Source organism: Symphodus melops (assembly GCF_947650265.1).
Source record: "Symphodus melops genome assembly, chromosome: 1".
Classification (NCBI taxonomy): domain Eukaryota; kingdom Metazoa; phylum Chordata; class Actinopteri; order Labriformes; family Labridae; genus Symphodus; species Symphodus melops.
In genome coordinates this window covers 18,956,592-18,979,225 of record NC_136691.1, presented here as the reverse complement: position 1 = coordinate 18,979,225, position 22,634 = coordinate 18,956,592, and the positions used below count along the sequence as shown (strand labels likewise).

The following is a 22,634-nucleotide window of genomic DNA, read 5'->3' as shown; positions in this document are numbered from 1 at the left end:
GAATTTTCCAGGGACCCCACATATAATAATACACTTTCATTATGTCTCATTGTGACTTATGAAAATATGATTGTGACTGTGATACCCAACCCCCCCAACTATTAACGCACCACCTAACAGTTGTCGGCTGAACTTTAAAAGACCAATCTGTGAGATATTTACTGAATAAATGAAAAAATGACCTTACTATAACATCAGACATGAAGGAAACATGCTGTGTGTAAGTGCTGGCTTCTCTAACAACACTAATCAGACAGTATGTCCTCCTTCTAAGTTTAAATGTCCTTTTTTGTTATGATGAGGAGTGGGCAGTTTTTAGGCTGGCATCGCAGCGATCTACGCAGGCTACAGAAATACTTCAAATAAAAGTGAGTGTGCACGATCCTAAAAAAGCCTCGGCATGTTTCTAAAATGCTCCACGAGCAGAAACATTGTAAAACTATTCTGAATAATGGAGAGAGGTCAGAACACAGAGAGGTTTCAAGAAGGATGCAGAGCTGGCTAAACACCTTCACCGTCTCTCAGGAAGTGAGATTTGGACAAACGTTTCATTTAGACAAAGTTTTACCTTTAGTTCAGCTTATCTCTTAAAACACCCGGGATCTCGAGGGTTAAACTTTGACACCTTCTCTCTCTCTCTCTCTCTCTCTCTCTCTCTCTCTCTCTCTCAAGACGACAGACAGCCCGTCTGACTTTTTGAAAACATGACTGCAGATCTCAGAGAGCAACTTTTTTTTGTCCTGAAGACAGATCTAGCTTCAAGTCAAAATCATATTTGCAGACTAGAGACCTAAAGAAACAGAGTAAGTAAAAAGTAATATTGCTGCTGTCAATAATGCATACAGACTCTTACCTTAGGAACACACACTGTATCAATGAATTCTTGAGTCCATGTCCTGATTTAACCTGGAGCATTTTCTTCCATAAGCTCTGACAAATATGCTCCCATAAAAGATGTTAGACAGTCTTACATGAGAACATTAACAGTGTTGTCCATATTCACACACCCTGCCTGCGAGGCTATGTCTAAAAGCTATCCGTTTCCATGGAGACAGCAGTGACATTGGTTTAAACAGGGGAAGCACATGAATATGGCACAGTTGAAACCTGGAGGGAACACACGCACACACACTTTGTTCTTCTATAATTTACAGTTTAAAAAAAGAGGAAGGTGTGTGATGAACGCTGCTGTCACTACTGTCACACAGAGAGAGAGAGAGAGAGAGAGAGAGAGAGAGAGAATATGAGGATGAGTAGAAAATACCATAAATAATCCAGAGACATAACTTATAACCACTGGATAAGAGTTTTTTTGCATCTTAAAAGCTGAAGGATAAAGAAAGATTATTGTGACAATGCCTTCATGTTGGTGAAGGGAATAAACTGAAGAAAGAGGAATGACTGATACAGAGCAGAAACAGTTTTTATCTTTCACCTCTGTAAGTGAAACAATACTAATAAATTCACTGTAACTGTGCCCTGAGGATTTAAAAAATATATATCCAAACAATGTCCACAAGGACACAACAGGCCGCATTTCTGAAAGTTCATCAGATCGAATGGACCAGACTAATCCACCTGCAAGACCTGCGCCTTCACGGTGTGTTTGCATGTTCAACGTTAGCCTCAAACCACTGAAACCTTTTACAACCTTGTGCAAATTACACCAACACAGTTTAAAGTGTGGCAGCCTTACAGATAACACTCAAACTACAGGAAATAGACAGGACATATCTAAAAAGCTCCCTTTGTATTTCTATCATCATATATGCAAAATACACTGTCTGCAAACTCCCCCATTACAAGAACAGTCCATCCTCTCTGTCTTTGAACCTGCTCCACTTTTAAGAAAATGTGTGCTCAAACAGAGTTTGGAGATTTTCCCTTTGTGACATCACAAAAGGCAGTAACCCCTCCCCCAGCTTGGTGACACTCCCTCCACAGCCAGGTGTTTGTTCTGCCCCCTGAGTCTGCCTTCTCCTTGAGCCATTGGGCATGGTGCAAGAAAGCCTGAACCACCCGAGTCCTTCCAGAGAGGGGGCGTGGTAAGACACAGCTCATTTACATATTTAAAGCTACAGACACAGAAACAGCCTGTTCTGATCAGGGCTGAAATAAAGGAGTTTATAGACGGGATCAAATACAGGATCAGAGTGGATTTAGAACAAGACACGTCACAGACATGTTCTGTGGAGCTCTGAGACTTATTTAAGCTTTTTGAAAAGGAGAATAATACATGATCTTTAGACTGCTGTCGTTACTTTGAAAATGTACTTGTGACTTTTCCTGACTGCCAGCAATTAAAAAAATAAAAGTAACTGCCAATTATTGTTAACCAGCATTCGAGCAGAAATGACTGTCCTCTGAAATTAGGGGAAGTAACATCCTTTTTATTTCTGCTTGAATTAACGGCAGACAGTGATCAGCATAAAGATACAAAGTGAGTCAGGAAGTGTTTGTCCCAACTGCTCCTCTTAAAAAACTGTATCAAGTCCGCCACAGCAGACTGGAAATACTATGATTTCTTGAAAAGGTAACCGAAGCTAACGACGATGACTCTTGACATTTACAGCGTAGAGACGAAATGTGGAGATGCATTCGGCTGAGCAGTTGTCTTTCATCTGCAGTCGACAGAAACAGTTTCTTGTCCTGAGGGGAGGAACAGGCCATGACCCAGTTTGAAGAGAGACGTACTGTTTTCTTAATGATACATTTAAGCTTCCAAAATCTAAATTAACCATAATTCCCACTCAGCCTTAAAATATGATGGGCATTTTAAGTGCACAGTTTTAGAGAAGTGTTTGATCTTGTACAGTATACACAGCATGGGGGGGGGGGGGTGTTTGAATTCAAGTCCATCATGATTATAAATGCTTTCCTCATATTGCACTTCACTGTCTTAATCAACAGTCAGGTTAAATAATGTTTATAATCCATGAACTAGGCCTTTCCACAACATGGTCGAACCTGATTTCTCAGATTTTGCCAATCCTTGACTGATCGATGACTGTCAATATTCTTATTTGCAACACGAAAGATTAACCCCTCTTTAACCCATTTGTCTCTTAGCCTAGGAATAACAATTTGCACTGTCCGTTTAAACATCCACTGCGCTCTCCCCGTCATAATATTCAAACAAATACAAGTCTCCACGGTCCAAATCCACCCTACCATGAACAAACTGTGAGTCCATGTAACATGATCATTCTGAGTCACATTAGGTGATACTGCTCCATTACATACTCCATACAATTTATAACAGGACACTTCCGCACAGACCCTGCATCGCGTGACGGCTGTTGATGTTCATAGACATCCAGGATTCAACCTGCAAATCAATTATTCATTTGGATGAGCATTTTCTCCACAGCTGGAAGATGCATATTCCCAATACACGGTGTCACGCGAGGCCAGTCTGTGTGTGTGCAGATGTTTGATGAATTTAACAGGAAGTATAAATCCCTGCAGAGAGCACCTTTCACTTTAATTTTTAGGCAAATAAGAAATGCATGTATGGGGATGAGTATGAGTCAGTGCTGTGAACTCAGGTCTGGTGGCTTGTCTCAGTGAAAAGCAGAGGGAGGGGTGGGGTGGGTTGAATGACACATCTGGCTGAGGACACTCTGTCTCCTGCAGACACTCTCTAAGGGTTCAAATAAGGGTTACACCTCAATAGAGGTTCAATGGGCTGGAAGACTGCAAGCCTCCCATGAGTAATGTTAGTGACAACTCTGGAGCGTCTTTTCTCTATTCTGCATAGCAACAGCTGATGACTGGATGATGGAGTCAGATGAGCGCTCTGGGTTAAGGGATTTAGGGAGGTTGAAGGGAAAACCAGGACATCTGTAACCACTGGATACCTACACTTTCTGATCATTTTATAATATCATGGTTGTAAAGCAGATACAGTGAAGACCTACTTAATTAAAAGAAGACTCTACTTTATCTTCAAAGTAACTCTACATGCTTTTAATTACCACCCACTGTTCTGTGTCAGACCAGGCAATCTGGTTTTTCCTTCAAGTTTTATAAAGAAAGCATTAAGTTGAGTGATCCATTGACTGTTTCAAGATGGGCAAATCATCATCAGAAAACACAATGTATAGGACAAGATCAATAATAGAATAGTACTGCTTTGTCCACAGGGGCTTACCAAAAACAGCACAACAAAAACATTCACAGAAAAGTTCCTACAGAAGCTCTAAATGCAGTGCAAGAGGGGGGAAAAAAATCAAACTGAAATATGAACATGTGTAATAAATACATTAATTAACACTTTAAAAAGGTAAGAGGAAATGCTGTAGCAGATGGAGCCATGCTTAAAGGGACATACATTCCCAGCATTTGGTAACAGATCAAGTCCCATTTAACCATGAACTACAGATGGGGCACTTCATTTAAAATGATCTAATCTAAATGAATCAACGTATACAGTTTAAAACATACAAAACACCTGACGAAATGCGTCCTGTTGACAAACATCAGCTCATTGGAGCCCATGGTGTCATCAGTCGTTGTGTTACCTTTGTTTAACATCAATTAAATACTGGCTACCTCGTTGACCTGACCTCCATTAATAGGAGCAGAATCCACCGGGACTGTCTCTGTCAGGCATGCGTCTTTAGTTTAGATTGGATATTGTTTTTAATTTGTTGCATGACTGATCTTCATCCTAGCACTGAGCAACAACACAGCAGACAGTTCAGACATGAAGAGATGTGTCGATTGTAGCTTTCATATAATCCAACTGTGTTCTGACATCGGTGCAGAAAAACCACGAAAACACAAGTGAGCAACGAGAAAGAATTGACACTTCTGTGAGGAATCCTTTCAGTCAGCGTCACCATCAAGTCAAACTCAGCTCAACAGGAAATGCAAAACTCTGTTTCTGTACACCCCCCAAAAAAACTGAAAAGACAAAACATGTTTGCTCAAGCAGCAGAGTGAAGTGTGATCCGTCACGCAGCTTGAGCCTCACTTCTTCTCTGTGTCTGTGCCATCACATTCATATAACTACTTGTTGGCCAGAACCAGTGGTTTGGTCTTCATACATATGGTGTAGTAAAATGAAATTTATTTTCAGAGCATCAGAAAATGCTGCTTCTATTTCTGTCAAGCCCAAAAAACGTCAAGCCAGCAGAACCTGATTTGCAGTTGAAGGAATTTGCCTTTCGTTTGCTTCTTCTTACGTGACGATTTATGACTCTACAGACGAGACACTCAAAAAAAAGCTCAATACAGCAGGAATGAACGCTTTCATTTCTTTAACTTGTTCACATATTTCACATGGCCATGCTTGTAACAACAAGTTGTAACTACAAGAACGAAAAGTTGAATCAACTCAGTTTGATGATTATTTCCAGGGTCAGAGCACCCCAGGCCTCGCCTCCTTATGATCAATGCCACTTTACCATTAATACTGTTCTAATGATAGTATTACAGAACAGTCACAAAGCCATAAGTTCTACTTGGTTTATTTATTTGACATCATGTTCGAATGTTTTTACACTTTATTTTATCATTAAGAATTGATGGTTCATTTTTTGAATGTTCCTGTGGCTGACCTCAGCTTGTAGTTTTTCAGCTTGATTCATGAATGATCAGATAATAGAAGTCAAAACATTTGGTGGCACTCTTAACACTCTTAACAGTAGCTTGGCCAGCGTCTAACCCAACACTGCTCAGGTTCTAATATGTCTGAGTACTGACCCAGTAGTTCCTCGTCTGCTAAGTCAACATACTTCCTCTGAGAGAGACTTTGTATAAACTAAAAGGAAACCAAAGTCAACGCCAAAGACCCAAAATAACTTTTGTTTGGGAATCTCTCGGAAAATGACAGACGTGCAAAAACCAAATGTTTAGCTAGTGAGTCTACCAATGTTACACACTGTACCTTGACAGGACCATAACATCAGACTGTGCTGCTGCGCGTTTCTAAAGATTCTTGTTTCTATTGGTAGGTATTCATGCCTGAAACATCTTTAAAGAGATAGTTCACTCATTTGTATCTTTAGAAACCTGGTATTTTTGAATGGTCGTGCATCCCGCCTTCATTTTCCCCTGAGATGGTAAAACTTATTTCTTTTTCTGAAAATGAGTCTCAGGTGAGGCAAAGGTCGTCATTTTGCGAAAGATTGTCATTATGTTTGAGTACGGCACAGTACGGAGGGCCAGTATGACCGCGATCGTAGAGTCCGTTTTCTGCCAGGAATTTCAAAGGTGCCAATTCCTTGAGGAAAAAATCTCGGGTCAGTTGAGGAAACGGCCGTGTGGGTAGTAGTAAATGTCTGTAGGTGCTGCTCGGGTGGTCCAAGTTTCCCAGTTGGGAAGTCGTTCTTCCGACGTGTGAAAGACTTCAGACTGACAGTATTGTAATAAAAGTGGATGCGATGACGAAGATCAGCGAAAAGCTTCAAAAAGTTATATTTGAGCAAAAAGGTCATGTGCAATACGTGCATGAATAAAAAGTATGTCACTATAAACAATACATATATTGTCCCCTCCTTTGATGCAGTTCTTATTTCAAGTCAGTAAGTCACCTACAGTTTATTTGTTTTCAGAGTTTCCGAGTATTTGTTCTGACTTGAGCAACTGTTTCATGTGAATCTTACAACTCAGAAACTCATTTGTCCGATGTGTCCGACACCACGTGAATGCACCAGAAATCCTCCACTCCTGCGGTGCTGTGCATTCTGGGAGTTGTTGTCTTTCATCCACACGAGCTAAAAAGACACTTTCTGCCTTTTCATAGTCAAGAAGGCACCAACTTCTACAACATACATGACCCAATGTCAACACAGAGTCATGTTTCTAAGTGTGATCCCTTTAAGCATAACAGCCTGATATTATCTGTGCGTGTTGTTTCTGTTCTGCTCTGCAAAGTTATGTATCCTAAAGGACCCGTGAAAAAAGCACAGAGTAACCATAACGGCAAACTACTGAGCATAAAGCGGTGTATTCAGGAGCATGACTGTCATAAAAATGTACATTAATGATAGCAGAGTAAATATAGCGTGGCAAAAACGCTGCCAGGATTACAAGTTTTATCATCAATGGGATACTCAAACTAAGAATGTGCACAGAAACTAAAAGAGAAGTGGGAGAAAAGTGGTCACAAAGAGGCATATTATGGTCAAGAGCTGCTTAAGTAAAGCCAATTAATACAGGTCCTAAAGTAATAACACAAACACCAGCCGGGGACTTTAAAAACAACACGATTAGCCTTGGCGCTCTTCATCCATTTTTAAAATGCTTGTGTTGTTTTGACTGGCCACAAAAACAGGCCTTCAAATTGGGTTAGGGGAGCTCCGTCTCCCTTAGGCTCCCTTCGCTGGAGCAAATGTGACAGCAGGGCGTTGTTGGGGGGGGGGGGGTTTAAGCTCTGCTTGAGGGGAGGTTGGCTGAGTTTTGCCCTAATATGGACACAGGCCGGGGGGAGCGGGGTGCCGCTGAGAGGCAGCAGGGGAAAGGGTGGGCTGGGTGAAGAAGGGGAAACCTGCACCGGCACCACCACAATGGCAGCCTGGCTTCACTCTGCTGCATCGTTCACACTCTTAATCCTTCCACTAACAAGTGGACTCGACACCAGCAGGAGTGCTCAAGTGTTCTGGTCCGTGAACCGTGCGCTCTCACTGCTCGACACACACTGAAGGACTCTTTAGCAGTCAGGGTTTGGACATCAAGCACAGTTCATTTAGAAGTACTCGTGCTGCTCCCTCTCACATACCGTACCACACACACACACACACACACACACACACACACACACACACACACACACACACACACACACACACACACACACACACACACACACACACACACACACACACACACACACACACACACACACACACACACACACACACACACACACACACACACACACACACACACACACACACACACACACACACACACACACACACACACACACACACACAGAAACACAATACTGAGAGTAGTCTTCTCCTGCTGCAGCTGTACTTGGCTCTGTTCAGCAGCTGGCTCTGTGTGCCCTGTGGTTCACTCAGCTGGGCCTGCTGCCTAATTTTACACTTGCTCATTACAAACATGCCACTATCCCTCCTCCACATCTGGCCTCTGGTGCGTAGAGAGAGAGAGAGAGGGACTGATAACAGCAACAGGGACAAGTCCTCACAGTGGTCTTTTTTCTTTCTTTTTACAGAGCTGAGGAGATGGAGGGGGGCTGTGAGCGTAGTAAACAAGCGAGAGGCTCTGAAACACAGAAAGTAGGCTAGAGAGAGACGGAGTGCCAAGGCACACAAGAGTGCACGAAGAGAACAATGGAAGGAGGAAAAGAAATCAAAGCAAAACGCAAGTAGGAAAGTAAAGGAGGGCGGTTTGGTATTTGGAGAGGAGGAGGCCGAGTGGCTGGCTGCGACTCGAGCAGCTACTGCTGCACAGAGTGGGACTCCAGGCGTAGAAATTCCTCCTACGTCTCTGTTCAATGCCACTTCTGTTTCTTTCAAGCCCTTCATGGCAGCAGCACTGCAGATACAAAGGGAACCATGTCAGTGTGTGACTGACTCTTATGTGAAACTAATGTTACCAAGTGTGTGCGTGAGAGCATTAAACGATCTGCTCGGCAACAAACTCCGCTGGGCGGAGGCCGCCCCCCCCCCCAGCCTGGCTCACAGAAGTCCTGTTGATCCTGGCAATGAGACAATCTGAACTGATACAGTAAAAACTGATGAGCAGCTGTCAGCGTCTGCCTGAAACTTAATGATCTTGATTGCAGACACCAACAGTCATGATAACTATCCTTACCCCCCTGAATTATTCAAAATGTGTGAAGTGAGCTCGTGCTGTGCATTTTTCTGATGGTTGTGGGTGTTGTGTTGTGTTCAGTGACTTGATTTTAAACTCGACATCACTTACAGGGCTCAAAATGAGGCGACATTTCTTGAAAGTCGTCAAATAAAAAAATCCCTTTGCCTTTACTTTTCCTCGAAGCTGAAGGAAGTTTGACCATTTGAGACACAAGCTTATTGGCTTTGTCAGCTCAGAGCCGGATAAGAAGCTCAAACAACTCAAATCTGTCTGTTATAAAGCTGCAGCTAGTTAGCTTAGCTTAGCAGAAGGAAACCAAGCAGTAAAGTCTGGATCTGATCAATAAAGCTAGAGCACTTTGAGATTGAAGAATGTCAAGTGCTTTACAAATAAAATGTTTTATTATTATTATTATCATTAGTAGACATTTAAAAACTAGCATCATTTTAAAAGTAGCATTACGTCAGTGCTCAGTCTGTTTGAGCGTGGGCTAGTGCACGCGTGATGTAGAGAACAAGCATGAGACAGGGAGACCTGATTGGTTCATCATGTTGGTGTCTCGTGGCAGACACTGGTCGAAGTTTGTGGTCGAACTGTTACAGATGACAGTTTCTTCATTCCTGTTTCAGAGTACATGAGTTATTAATGTCTATCAGGACCTAAAGACAATTTCAAACTATCTGGAAACAATACCAACGCTGCCTTTAACATGGAGGAGATGGGATTTCCACAGTCATAGTATGACTAATGTACTGCAGCCAGTAAGTAGGAAGAGCGCCTGATGCATTGGCTTCACTGTTGAGGAGCTGTCACGTTGTCCGTCTTTTTTTTTTTTTTACATTTAATGAGCGTCACTCTCTTTTCCCAATCAAAGGTCACTTGAGGTTACAGAAAACAGACGTGGCAGGTACCGTAAAGTTGAGCTGGAAGCTCGACTCACTGCAGCCTCGTCCATTATTTACACTCTCCACCATTATGTTAACCTTCTTCAGCTTCAGTTATGGTGTCGGGGCAGACAACGAAAACAAGTTGAGTAGTTAAAGCTCCATTAATACAGCTCTACTGCTCAGGATTAAAAAGCACATATAAAACACCACCTTGGACTTCTGCATGTAAACTTTTGTAATAAAATGACACGTGTTATTCAAAGAACGTATTACTAAACATCAGGATTCTCAAATGTACCTATATTTTCACATCGTCTATGGTCCAACCTCACTATCAAAATATTGTCATCCGGGCCAAGTGGCAGACGCTGACATGACATTGTTCACAGCTCAGAGAAAGGATCCCTGGGTAATTTCTGCAACAACAAAAAAAAGCAGGCTATACCAAGACATTTGGGGCACAGGGGTGTTCCTTATAAAAACAAACCTATTTATGGCTTTCTGTGAAGGCTTGCTCTGCACTGAAGGGTCAGGTCTAATCATTGCAGAAAAGTCTAGAAGGCGTTGTTTGACCTTTTGAGACCAGGTCTCTGTCATCAGACGAGTCTCCAGGCTTGACTGAGGATAAGATCGAGTGCACTCGCTTCGTTAGTCATGCAACATATCTGGGCCAATGTTGTTTCCTCCTTACACTGCCTTCACGCAGTAACTCAGAGTCTGCATGCCATGGAACCTGTGTGGCTGCCTCGTACGCACACACACGGTCACAGATACAGGAGGCAGAACCCAGAATCAGACAGAAGGAACTCTGGCAGCAATCACAGTGCTTTATTGTACATTATCTGTTACCAGAATAGAGATGTGACAAGCTTGAGGAACTGTATTTTCATTAACAGCCCTCATGGCTGAATCATCACGCAGTGAGGTCACGATACTTCTGGTAGGACTCTGGAACGTTCCAAACTGAAATGACTTTCTACGTTTCTTGAAACAGCCTCTGGACCTACAAATATCAACAAGTCCAAGACTTCAAATGAACATAAACCATCACAATCCTCAGATACAGTAATCAGGGTCGGAGATTAAAGTGTTGCTCTGCAGGCCACACACACACGCACGCACGCACGCACGCACGCACGCACGCACGCACGAGTGTCACACCTTTTAACAACAAACAACAATAAACAGCTGTGGACACCTGTCGGGATCAGTGTGTGCAGCTGCAGTTAGGCCGAGGCCGACCTCCTCCTGCTGTGACAATACAGAAAGAAAAAAGAACAGGTGGTGGTGAAGCAGCAGCAGCACACAGTTATTTCACTTCTCTCTGTCAAGCTTCAACATTTTAAAGCTTTATGCACGTCTCGTACGATCAGATTTATACTTCTACGCCTTTTTCAACTTATCAGCTTTACACTCACAAATCTGGCAGTGCAGAGTCAGCAAACAGGAAGAGACCTGCAGGTTATGTAGCTTCAGATAGAGCATGGAAGATAGCATTTTCAATTAGCAATTCATTGTGGAAAAAGAACAAAAAAAAAAAAACAGCCATTTAACGGTGGCAGTGTAGCATAAACGCCCAGAAAAAAATATCGACAGAAAATCCTTCATTCCCTCTGGAAGAACGGTCCTGAAGAAAATCACAGAGAGACTTTTAGCAGCTGTCCTTTTTGAAAGTCTGAATTCTGTGTTATCTTTCAATGTGATGTTTGAGTCTCGTCAAAGCAGAATATCTGTCGCACAATAACATCTACAGTTACTGCCTGTTAAATAGGTCTTGACCTCAGTGGGAAAATAAGCTGCTTAAATAAAGTTAACTCTTTTATCTCTTTACTTTCATACCTTATGAACCTGTTATTTTTACACTAACAGGTTTTCCCAGGCTTTCCGGTTTTTAGTTTCCAGAAAAAGACGACGCTTTGGGCTTAACTTAAAGTGCCAAATCAGTTTGCACAAAACTCTCAGCACAGATGGTGAGCATTTTAAATCACCTTTTTTATGACAGCGCTCTGTAACTTTACAAACAACAGGTGACTTATATGACAACATGAAACGTTCAACTTTCATTCAAAGTTTAAATAAGGCCAGTTAAAACCCAGACTGAGAAGGTAAAGAGGGAGCCATGTCGTTATATATATATATATATATATGTGTGTGTGTGTGTGTGTGTGTAAAAAAAACAATTTTAAGTGGCTAAGACTTGCTTGTGACTTTATTTTTATATTGTGTGTTTGGAAAGTTGAAGGACTTTAAATGAGGAAGCAAACAGACTTACAATGAGCTGGCGTCCTCTGACAGGATGCGAGTATAAAAAGTGAAACGTGAGCGGGAAGTGTGCGGGGTCATAAAGCAGTGTGTGGTTCATTCTCACAGTCAGACAGATACAGAGACAGGCACACGGGCAGTTTGGGGTAAAACAGGAACTTGGAGCGCACAGTTTGATTCGCCTGATCTTTTACTGGGACACAGCCATAGTTCACTGCGCACAGAAAAAAAACAACTAATTTCCTGAGAGGAATAAAAACAGGAGGGGATTGAGGACAGCCAGCAAAGAATAGAAATATTGGAGAAATGTGTGCGGGGCGTTTTTCCTGGTGAACATTGACTGCTGGAGGCTTAAGTGTTAAAAGAAGCTGTTAAGAGATAAGCTGTTCCTACAGCTGACATTTATTAATCCTGCTTTGCTGAATTGTTCTGACTGAAAAGAGCTCTTGTGGAAGTCGGCACACAGTTAAAGTTAATTTTATTACCATGAGTTGAAGGCTCTTCTTTCCCAGCAGACACTTGGGCTTGTAGATAAAAGACAGGTGGTAACATTAGACCAGCAGTGTGAGAATAAGACATGGCAGTGTGAGAGTGAGTCAGCATGCTCAATACAAGACTCTGAGACTAACACAGTGCTCGTTCCAGCTTCTCCTCTCTCACGGTGACTCGTGAAAATAACCTGAATATGTAATCACCTTTATGAGCCGCGTCATGCTAAGTCTTATCTTAATGATTCCTCAGCTGAGAAACAAGTTCCAGAGGAAGACTTAACGTGATGTCGCGACTTTTGAAAGAAGCAGCACTTACATCTTTCCTTTACTTTGACTTACACAGATTAACTGGATTAGTTTCACCAGGACAATCAAATCAAACGGATAACCGATTTAATAATAAATAAATAGAATAAGAAAATAAGAAACATGTGACTTAACTAATGCATTGTTTCTTTTAGTAAGCAAAGGTACTACAAACATGAACTGAATGTCTACTGAATGTAGTCTTGATATGTTGGTATAATATCACCTATTGATCAGTTGATTAGTTCAGATCATCGGGTCGAGCCTCATGTGATGCAGGGATCTAAATGAATCATACTGGTGTCAGTCCGCTGCATCAGGAACGTTCTACATGATCTCCGTCACAGAGCGATCTGTTCGGTTTGAAAAGCCTCACTGCACGCTCCCTGTTCATTGGTCAGGTTCAGGGTTACCTTTACTGCTCGTGAGCAATCTAATGTAATCTAATGTACATATGGTACCTTTAGGATGTAACGGGATGCATTGTGATTCACAGTTTGAGTCACGGCTAGCTGATGAGCAGAAAAGTGAATAAGATCGGGGAATTGGAAATGTTTGTTTCCTCTTTTTTGCCGATCCACAACACGATCCAATCCGTGACAAAGATCTGTGATCTACATTTGTGAAACTTTACTCCACTACAACATATCATAGATCTGGTTACTTCAAGTTTTTGGTTTAAACTTTATCTAATTCTCTTCTGTGATTTTTTTTCCCACTGTCACACACACCGACACACACACACACACACAATCTGTTAGCTGAGCATCAGAGACTCTCGAGCCAGTCAGATGTCTGTTGTGCTTTCTGTTCCAGCCCAGATGGCAGCGTTGGCTGAGTCAGCGGTGGCCGGTGGTCCGTGGCGTGCTGGATGATTAGTGGCCGACAACGAGACGAGAGCCAAACACTGAGAGCCTGAAGCAGAAGAACTCGGGGACTTTAGTTTGGTCCTTTTTAATACAATAATGACCATTTAAAGTTTGTTTAGAACGTGTTGATGTCCAATTGGGACATACATGAACAATAAGTTGATTAAATGTGTCAGGGACAGTCGCTGAGTGCTGCAGTCTAACCTCAGTTGGCACCAACAATGAAAGAATAACAGAACTTCCTGCTGCATGTTCAGCTCCAATCCACATCAAATATTAGACTTGGCACTTGTGCAGAATCCACTGCTGGAAGGAAATACTCTTATTTGTTGCAACAAAAGCAAGTTAAGATTCATAGCAGTCATCTAATGAACAACAGAGAAAATTGATGAGTCACATTTCCCACATGACAGAGTAGCATTAATGTCCGACGCTTACAAAAGGTTCATCTTTGAATATTAAAACACACGTTGACTCACAGTGAGGCGCTGCATACGTTACTGTGTAGTTTTGTTTTAAAGTATGCTTTGATTATAATATCAGATTTATAGTTACGCACCCTCCGCCTTCACTACCTTGATCCAGCAGCAGCTCCAGGACACTCACCGTCCTGCACGGGATCTACGAAAACGTGACTTTTCTGTTTCATCTCAGCGTGTCTGCTTGTGTTTACAGTTGACAAAAATCAGTAATTTATCGTCAGCAATGTAACAGGCTTCTGAAGTGTGCAGCCTCTAGACGTAGAGAAACTCTGTCACAGAGTGCAGTGAGCGGTCACTGGATGTAACTTTACTTCTATAAGAGTTTTAGTCAGAGGAAGTTTGGTGAGGTAAATGTGGTTAAAGTCAGCAGCAGCTTCGCTTGCAGCCCTGCAACCTTGAGAAACCTTAAAGAAACACAGATTTCTTCCATGTTGTTTCTTTGTTAGTTTTGACCACAGGGTGTTCCCAGAGGTAGAGAACTTTTCTCTATAATTTTGTGGACGATCCCATCCTAAAAGCTGAGCTAGGTAAGCGACAGCTCCTCACGGTTTCTCCATGTCCTGGGCAGCAAATACTGTTGGAATCGCTGAGACGCTGTCTGGAACATAAAGCGGCCTCAACCAGCGTTTAATGATTTTTGATGATCTTTCACTATATATATATATATATACATACATGTGTGTGTGGATTTTTTTCAACTCCATCACCCAGCATTAGTTTGACGAGTGAATACTTGGATCCTGTTCAGCAGGTTTTGAGATTTGCAGCAGTAAAACGTCATCACTCGGTCCCTTATTACATCCACATTGTAAAGTTAAATTATAGGCGACCTACTAGTCAGCAGACATTTATGTACATTTATTCAAGCTTTACGTCATGTATTTGAAGTGGCAGTGCTAAATAAGCACTTAAGCATTTAATTAAATGACTTGGCTCTGTACCTGAGGCCACCTTCAGTATGTCAACAAGTTAAAAACCACAATGTGAGAAAAACGCCGCTGACAGAGAGGGTGGGTGGGCGTCGAGCGATGCCATATCCTGTTTTTCTGTCACAGACACAAACACTGAGCAGTGACAAAACAAAAACTCACACTTGAATCCAAGAGCTACGTACTCGCCAAAGTGATGGTCAGGCAGAGTTGAGCTACACGTGTTGCCTTCCGACTCTGCCAAAATATATTTTGTTCCTCTTTGCAGCGCTGCATCTGAAACCTTGACATCGTTCACAAGCACCTCAAAGCAGAAACAGATTAACCAGCGTGCCGCGACATGAGGCCCGTCAGAGGGACGTTTTCAGCACCGCATCAACTGGGACGAAAAAAATATATTCTTAAGTTTAAAATAACTTGTTGGAGAAAAAAAAAAAAGATTTTGTAGAGGTCTTGTCACTTGAATATTTTTCCTGTACTACATTCTTTCATCACTTTCTCAACAGTTTGATGTGCCTTATGCAGGACAGATGTTCCAAAGCAGAAGTCTGATACTGAGTGATTCATCATGTGTGACTGTTCTTACATTGTGCTCATCATGGTAATGACCCTGCATCCTCCTTCTGGGGCCATATCAAGCCCTGCATGCTCTTACTTGTCCACACCACAGTGAGTAAAAGTGAATACAGAGGGCGCGCACAGCCACCCTGAGGCCCTGCAAAGAACACGCAAAGCATTTCGACTTCTTCTTCCTCGAGATCAGGTTCAGCCACAACAGCCATTGTCCCGCATGTTTCAGTCAAACAATTCAACATGCATTCCATTAATGCTGCAATTACTGCCTGGCATACCGACTGAAACAACACACACACACACACACACACACACACACACTGGTAGAGAAGTGCAGCTGTTGCTGTAGGTCTTCACCCCCCCCCCCCCCCCCCAAAAAAAGCGCCATTTCAGTGCATAGAAAGAAGCATAAAAACAAACTGCATAAGTAGGTTTGTAGGAGGGTAAAGTTGGTAAAAACAACACAGACTAAAGTCCCGACACTTTTTCCCTTTACACTGGCATGTTGAGCACGGTCCAGTCTTTTGTGTATTTCAGAGTACAAACCAAGTAGGACTCATTTCTACAAAATCCTTAGTCATGACTTGTTTCTCAAACAATCAAAGCCAACATTAATCCTCACTTTACAGCACCCAACCCCACCACCACGTAAATACATTGGATAGGTGCCATTAACAGCACTGCAGTGACTCATGATACAGAAGTGAACTAATCAATAGTGAATGGTCATAGCTGGACTTCTTCTATAACACCCCATGATGCAGAGTCACTAATGAGCAGCTATAGTGTGCTCTGTCTGGAGGACTATACTGATAGTTATTTGCAATGTAAATCATGCACACCTGCACATCTCCTCCATTGTACCTTTAGTGTTTTTATATTCTAGATTATATTCTTTTAGACGTGCATCTCATTTAAATTCCCAGTCAGCAGGAGCACTGGGGATTTACAGCTGCTTGATGTTTAGTGCTTTGCTAATTATTTTACAACAACACTACAAGTCCAAGTCCTTGTGTGTGTAAATGTACTTGGTAATAAAAACCGACTCTGAGAGGAGACTGGAACAGCTGCAGGTTGGTTTGGTATATACAATCACAGCCTAAGGCCAGAACACATCGATCTCAACTATGACAATAAAAAAAAGATTTCTAATAGATAAACGGGCCGAGATATTACCACATTATAACACTACAAAGAAATCACTGTACTTTTTCACATCACATACAGTAGTTTAGAGAATTTTTACTTCTATAAATTAATCGTTCAAATGATTAAAGACACTCATGAACCAAAGCTTAATTCATGCAGTACAGTAGCAATGAGCACACTCAAATGTAACGTGGCTGCAACTTTGCAAGCTAAGTCCGCCTGCTAGCCGACCGGCAGCATCGCTGTCAGACATACTCAGAAAAGTCCCTTAATAAATGAGCCTGTAACACTAAACAGGCACAGGCAAATGACCAGTAAGAGGCTTATCACACTTGCAGTTCGTTTAAATGCGTGATAGAAAACTATCTTAGCGCTCATGTAAGTGGCTAATGTTAGCCAGCAACTTAGCGTTTCCTCCCCCGGCACATCTCTTCCCCATGTGAACTCGTCTGACAGTCACTGGGTTACCGGGGAGACACACTTTAAAACACCATGCACAGTAAATTCAGCTCAAACAGCCCACTTAAAGTTGTCTTAAACGTACAGCTCACCTGTATGCCTCTGCAGTACTTTTTTAAGATGCTATGAAGCGAAGTCTTGGTCCGAGCAGGACTTTTCACCGACCTTGGCAGCTCCTCTCGTCCCCGGCAGAAACAGACAACAACACGCTCAGCTCAGACCCCTCCCTCTCTGCCACCAGGAAAACATCGAGGGGGGAAAAAAGGCAGTTTAAAGCCCCGCCCATCCACAGTTCTTATTGGTCAATATTAGGGACAGTGCGAAATAAGCCAATTAAATCAGTTATTGTTTTTACTCGGTATGTGAAAAATAATTCAGCATACTATTTCATATCTACAGCACGCTGTCTGCAAATACAGGTTAAAACAAATGAAGCCCTGGACAATAACATCAAACAAATGAATCTTTGTGCATTATGCTGTCTCCTGCCAGACACTTAGGGCCTGATTTACTAAGATCTCAATTAAATAGGACTAAATTGCGAGTTCACTGCAAAAGTTTGCACGTTTGGTTTGTGGGCGTTTTGCGGGTGATTTACTAAGAATATTTGCGTGAATGACGTCCCGTGCAAACCTTGTGGAGGCGGTCCAGTATTTTCAAGTAATAGCAGATAAATCTGAATATAACAAACGGAAAATGTGGCTTTTTAGAAAACCTTGGTATTAAACAGGGCCTCTCTTTTCTTCCCTACTTGTACATATAAGTCCCTGTGCTTGTTCACAGCTTTCTTCTTGGGATACTAGTAGTACCTATCAAACTACCCACTAATTACCTACCTACCTACCTATACCTACCTACCTTAGTAAGCTATACCTTCTTATTTCTGCTCATTCTACTTATTATTCTATTTTATTCTACATATATTTCTTTATTTATCACTTCTATATTGAGTTGAAAGGACCAGATTTTCCCCAGGGATTAATAAAGTATTTCTGATTCTGATATGTCGTGTGTCTAATAGGATGATACATGTTTTGTTTCTATTTAGACCATAGCCCTCAAATTGTACTTACGGATTCCTGCTTGACATATCCTATACAAGCTTATAGCTTATGCCTTGTTAGTGTTTAATGTGAAACATGTGCACAATAAACAGAAATGAAGAAGTTCTTGTATTAAAGTGTAATGAATAATAATACATGTATTTTGGTTCTGCTTTGTTTCTTATGGGTTTATGTTTAATTGAAGATTAAAGATGGACTTATTAAGCTTTAAGAGCTCGGGCTACTAGAGAATTATGATGACAATACTTTACTCTAATTTTCATTCAAATATTTTCAACACAACAAAAGGTTTAACTCTTTAAAAATGTTGAACTTTCATTTTCATGCAAAAAACTAGGATTTAAAAAAAATCTTCAGTTTCAGAGGACAACAACATCCTCTGGATTTTTCACAACATGTATCACTCCAACTCAGTCAGGAGTTCTGCATACTTTTGATTCATGAAGTTGAAATTCAGAGAATTAAGTTAAAATACAATTAGATGTCTGGCCCTCATAGGATAGGCACGGATCCCAACATTTTCAAGTAATTAATGTTGATGATATTATTATAATATTAATGTTTTTGATATTATTAATCACTCAAGGTGTTCTGTTTTGTAGAACTCTAGACACATTTCTCCCATTGTTGGAAAATAAAATAAATCGTAAATCTTAAGTGTCATTGATAAACTGTCAAGTCTGCAGCATGTGCTTCTTCTGCTGTTTAAATTAACAGAGGTATGTTGAAGTAAAGGACTTCTTGAGTTTCCTCCACAAAGAGTTCTCCTCCTGTTCGCATGATTGTTGTCTGACTCTTCATTTCAATCTCAAGACCGCCATCCCTCGACAACCAGTGCCTTATTTAATTTTGGAGCACTTCCGATTTCTCCTCGAGCGTCTGATTGGCCTCCTCCTATGCTGTTAGTTTGGAGGACAGCTCAAAACATGTGCTGGTATGTTCTTGCATCTGGTTCTGCAAGCCCTTCAGCTGCTTTGAGTTGAGCAAAGCCTAATTCTGCAGGACCTTCATCTTCTGCTCCAGGGAAGATTTCTCCGCCGAGAGACCCTCAAATAACAGATCCTTGTTGGCTGTCTCCACTGCTGAAGCCTGACCTCCTGAAGGAGAGTGTAGGGACGCTGTAATCTTGTGGTGCTGATGAAGATATCATGATCAGGAAATTTTAATGTTGTTTAAGTTTTACATACTAGCAGATTTTACAACAACAACCTGATTACATTATTTAGAAATAAAGAAAAAAATTGCCGCAGCCACATGAAATGAAATAAAATGCTGTGTAATAAAACACGATTGTATAAGCCAATCAGCTCAATCACTTTGCTGCTGCATCATCACATGTGCACATTATGGTAAGTTTTCAGGACCGCTTAGGTCCCAAAATGTGCAGGTGGAAAAAGAGGAAGAAAACTTATTCTCTAAAGTTTAATGGGGTTCTCACACAGAGGTTGGTGCTTGAGCTGAAATTAAACAAAAAGAAATTAATGAGACACCAGTAGAAACAACACTTACTTGTCAGTTCAACCCTTGAATCTAGAAGTAAAGATGATACGATAGTATTGCACTGCATTGTTTGTTATACACATTCTTTTTAATTATTACTGTTATCAGGCCATTAAACTGAGTGTTTTGGACAATGAACAGGATTAGGAGCAGAGCGAGCACATAATGACGGTTCTAATTCATTGAATTCAGACCGCACTGTCTGTGCTCAGCCACGCTGCATCTGGAAACAAACATTTTATTCTCCTCTCTGCTAAGCATCACACCTAATGGACTGTCTGCTGTCTGCTTTGCTTTGCTGTGTGCCCTGCAGAGAGGATATTTATCAAAGCAACAGGCTGTCTGGACGATCCTCGGTGTTCACATGAATCATGAGACCTCAGAGAGAGATAGCCATCACTGCAAAGGGACAGCTAGTTTCAGTGATGGATAGAGACACATGGAAGCAGGTTAGAGGTTCTGTTAAAGCCAGAAGCATGTCTCAATACAAGACAAAGAATTAAATTAGTAACTACAACTCTGTCTCTCTTACTCATCCTGTCTTGCAAGTGGACAGTCTGCCAGCGAGGGAAGTAAATCAGAAAAGTAAGTTGAAAGTGAAATAATCAGTCTTCATGGTTCTATGGACTGTATGTCATCAAGAGGCATCAAATTGAATGTGTTTCATAACTTGTTTAATAACTCCTTATGATCATTCAATATATCTATAAGTATGAGTGCTCATGTTTTTAAGCATTTTCTGACTAAGTTAGAGATAACACTACCAGTTAAGAGTTTAAATTTTGTGACAATATTTAATGGCGTCCCACTAAAAGTGACATCAACAATAACAAAACTCTTAGTTTTAATCACATCTGACCCCAGAAGGGGATCTTTGTCTGCCTGGTGGAGCGATTCAGGAGTTCAGGAGCAGCTCAAAAGACTGGACAGACAGGGCTGCAGAAGGACAGCCAAGAAACGGGTAGTGGAGAACTAACACAGGAACTTATGGAGGCAGGTAAGACAGGCAGGACCACTGTGAAAGAAAAGCAGGGCCAAAAGGTGCAGCAGCTCTGGTGAACCGCTCGGATGTTTGCGCCACAGAAGTAACCTGACCTGACATTTAAATTCTATCAAAGAAATGTCCAAGAGGATAGTTGTGATTACAGGAGTTAATTCTAACAGCAGGTTGGTCAAGATATCCAGAACTTATTTAGTTGTAAAAAAAATTTAAAAAAATAAAAAAAAGTTCTGAATGGTATGTTAATAACTAGAATAGGAAATTTCTGAAAAAATGTCAGTGTGAGAGCTGCAGCAGACGCAGGTACGATTTATGAGTATATTGAGCATTGTACAACAAGTAAACAACAGTCTCATTTGCAGCTTTAATAAGATAAGTTCCTCTGAGGATTTGAACCTGCTACCGTCGGATTACTTAATTGTAGCCAGTGGTACCGGAAACATTGGTGTCCTCTGCATAAGTATAAAGGGGGGGGCAGAAACAGTGAGGAGGTGTTTGGTTTCCAGTCGGGAGGAGAGTGATGGTGTAGACCAGTGTTTTTCAACCAGTGTGCCGCGGCACACTAGTGTGCCGTGAGATATTGTCAGGTGTGCCGTGGGAAATGATCAAATTTCACCTAATTGGTCTAAAAAAGAAGTCGAGTGTCTGTGCTGTCAAGTGCCTGGCAGAGTTATCATGTAATACTCTTCCATATCAGTAGGTGGCAGCAGGTAGATAATTGCATTGTACTCAGAGACAAGAGAATTAGTGATGCATTGATGCGACAGGTGGCGGTGACAGTGACATTATGGCTAGCGAGAATATACGGTAACAGTGATGGAGAAGTTTTTGAAAAAGAAAAATGCTCACTCCGAACTGGACCCTGGACAAAATTCGGACTCAGATGAAGGCCCTAGTATAAGTGAAGATCAAAAGAAAGCAAAGACTGTGAGCTCGAGCAAAGTTTCGAGGCAATACAGCGAAAGCTATCTTTCATTTGGATTTACTTACACTGGGGATGCAACGGCACAAACTCTGCTGTGCTTGGTGTGTGGTGAAAAGCTATCCAACAGTGCTATGGTCCCAAGTAAGCTTAAACGCCATCTCCAAACGAAACACCCTTCGCTTCAAAACAAGAATGTGGACTATTTTGTTCGCCTGCGTGAACACACAGAGAAACAGGCAACTTTCATGAGAAAAACCACAAAGGTAAATGAGAGAGCCCTTAAAGCGAGCTACCACGTTGCAGAAGCTGCGGGAGGAACTTAAAGTTTTTCTGACAAATGAGAGGTCCGATGACGCAAAACTGCTTGCAAGTGATGAGTGGTGTGCAGGGCTGGCATACCTGGCAGATATTTTTCATCACCTGAATGAACTGAACACACGAATGCAAGGCCAAAATGAAAACCTGCTTACAAGTACAGATAAAATAAATGGATTCCGTTCAAAGGTGCACCTCTGGCAACAACATGTGGAAACTGGCAACCTTGAAATGTTTCCACTCACCAAGAAATGGCAAGATGTTAACACTGCTGCATTGTGTGAGATAATAGTTAAACGTTTGAAAACTTTTGAGGAGAAGATTTTATTTTATTTCTCTTCAGCCTTCACTGAATGCCTTGACTGGGTTAGGGACCCTGATAGCTCAGCATCAGTTGTTGGAAAGGACATGACTTTACAGGAGCAGGAGGACCTAACTGAACTGAGACAAAATCGTGGTTTAAAGCTAAGCTTTGCAGATCTACCTTTGGATAGTTTTTGGTTGGCGACTGCCAAGGAGTTCCCTATTCTGGCAAACAAAGCAATTTTGACTTTGCTCCCATTTTCCACGACATATCTGTGTGAGGTGAGCTTTTCAAGCCTGACTGCTATAAAAACTAAAAGCAGAGAG

At 41.6% G+C, this 22,634-nt stretch overlaps 1 protein-coding gene across 3 annotated transcripts in view; it reads right to left on the bottom strand.

The window, feature by feature from the left end:
• Window positions 1-17,448, bottom strand: part of fam49a (family with sequence similarity 49 member A) — a 36,022-nt gene extending 18,574 nt beyond the window's left edge. For 2 of the 3 annotated variants that reach the window (XM_079353428.1, XM_079353427.1), the window contains exon 1: window positions 17,293-17,448. Coding sequence is in view for 1 of the 3 variants with exons in the window: in XM_079353426.1 (XP_079209552.1) it covers window positions 854-915 (62 nt within the window). In the remaining 2 variants the exon portion in view is untranslated. Of the gene's footprint in view, window positions 1-853; window positions 998-17,292 lie in introns of those variants that run through there. The other variant, XM_079353426.1, reaches the window with a different exon arrangement.
• Window positions 17,449-22,634: the final 5,186 nt, after the last annotated feature.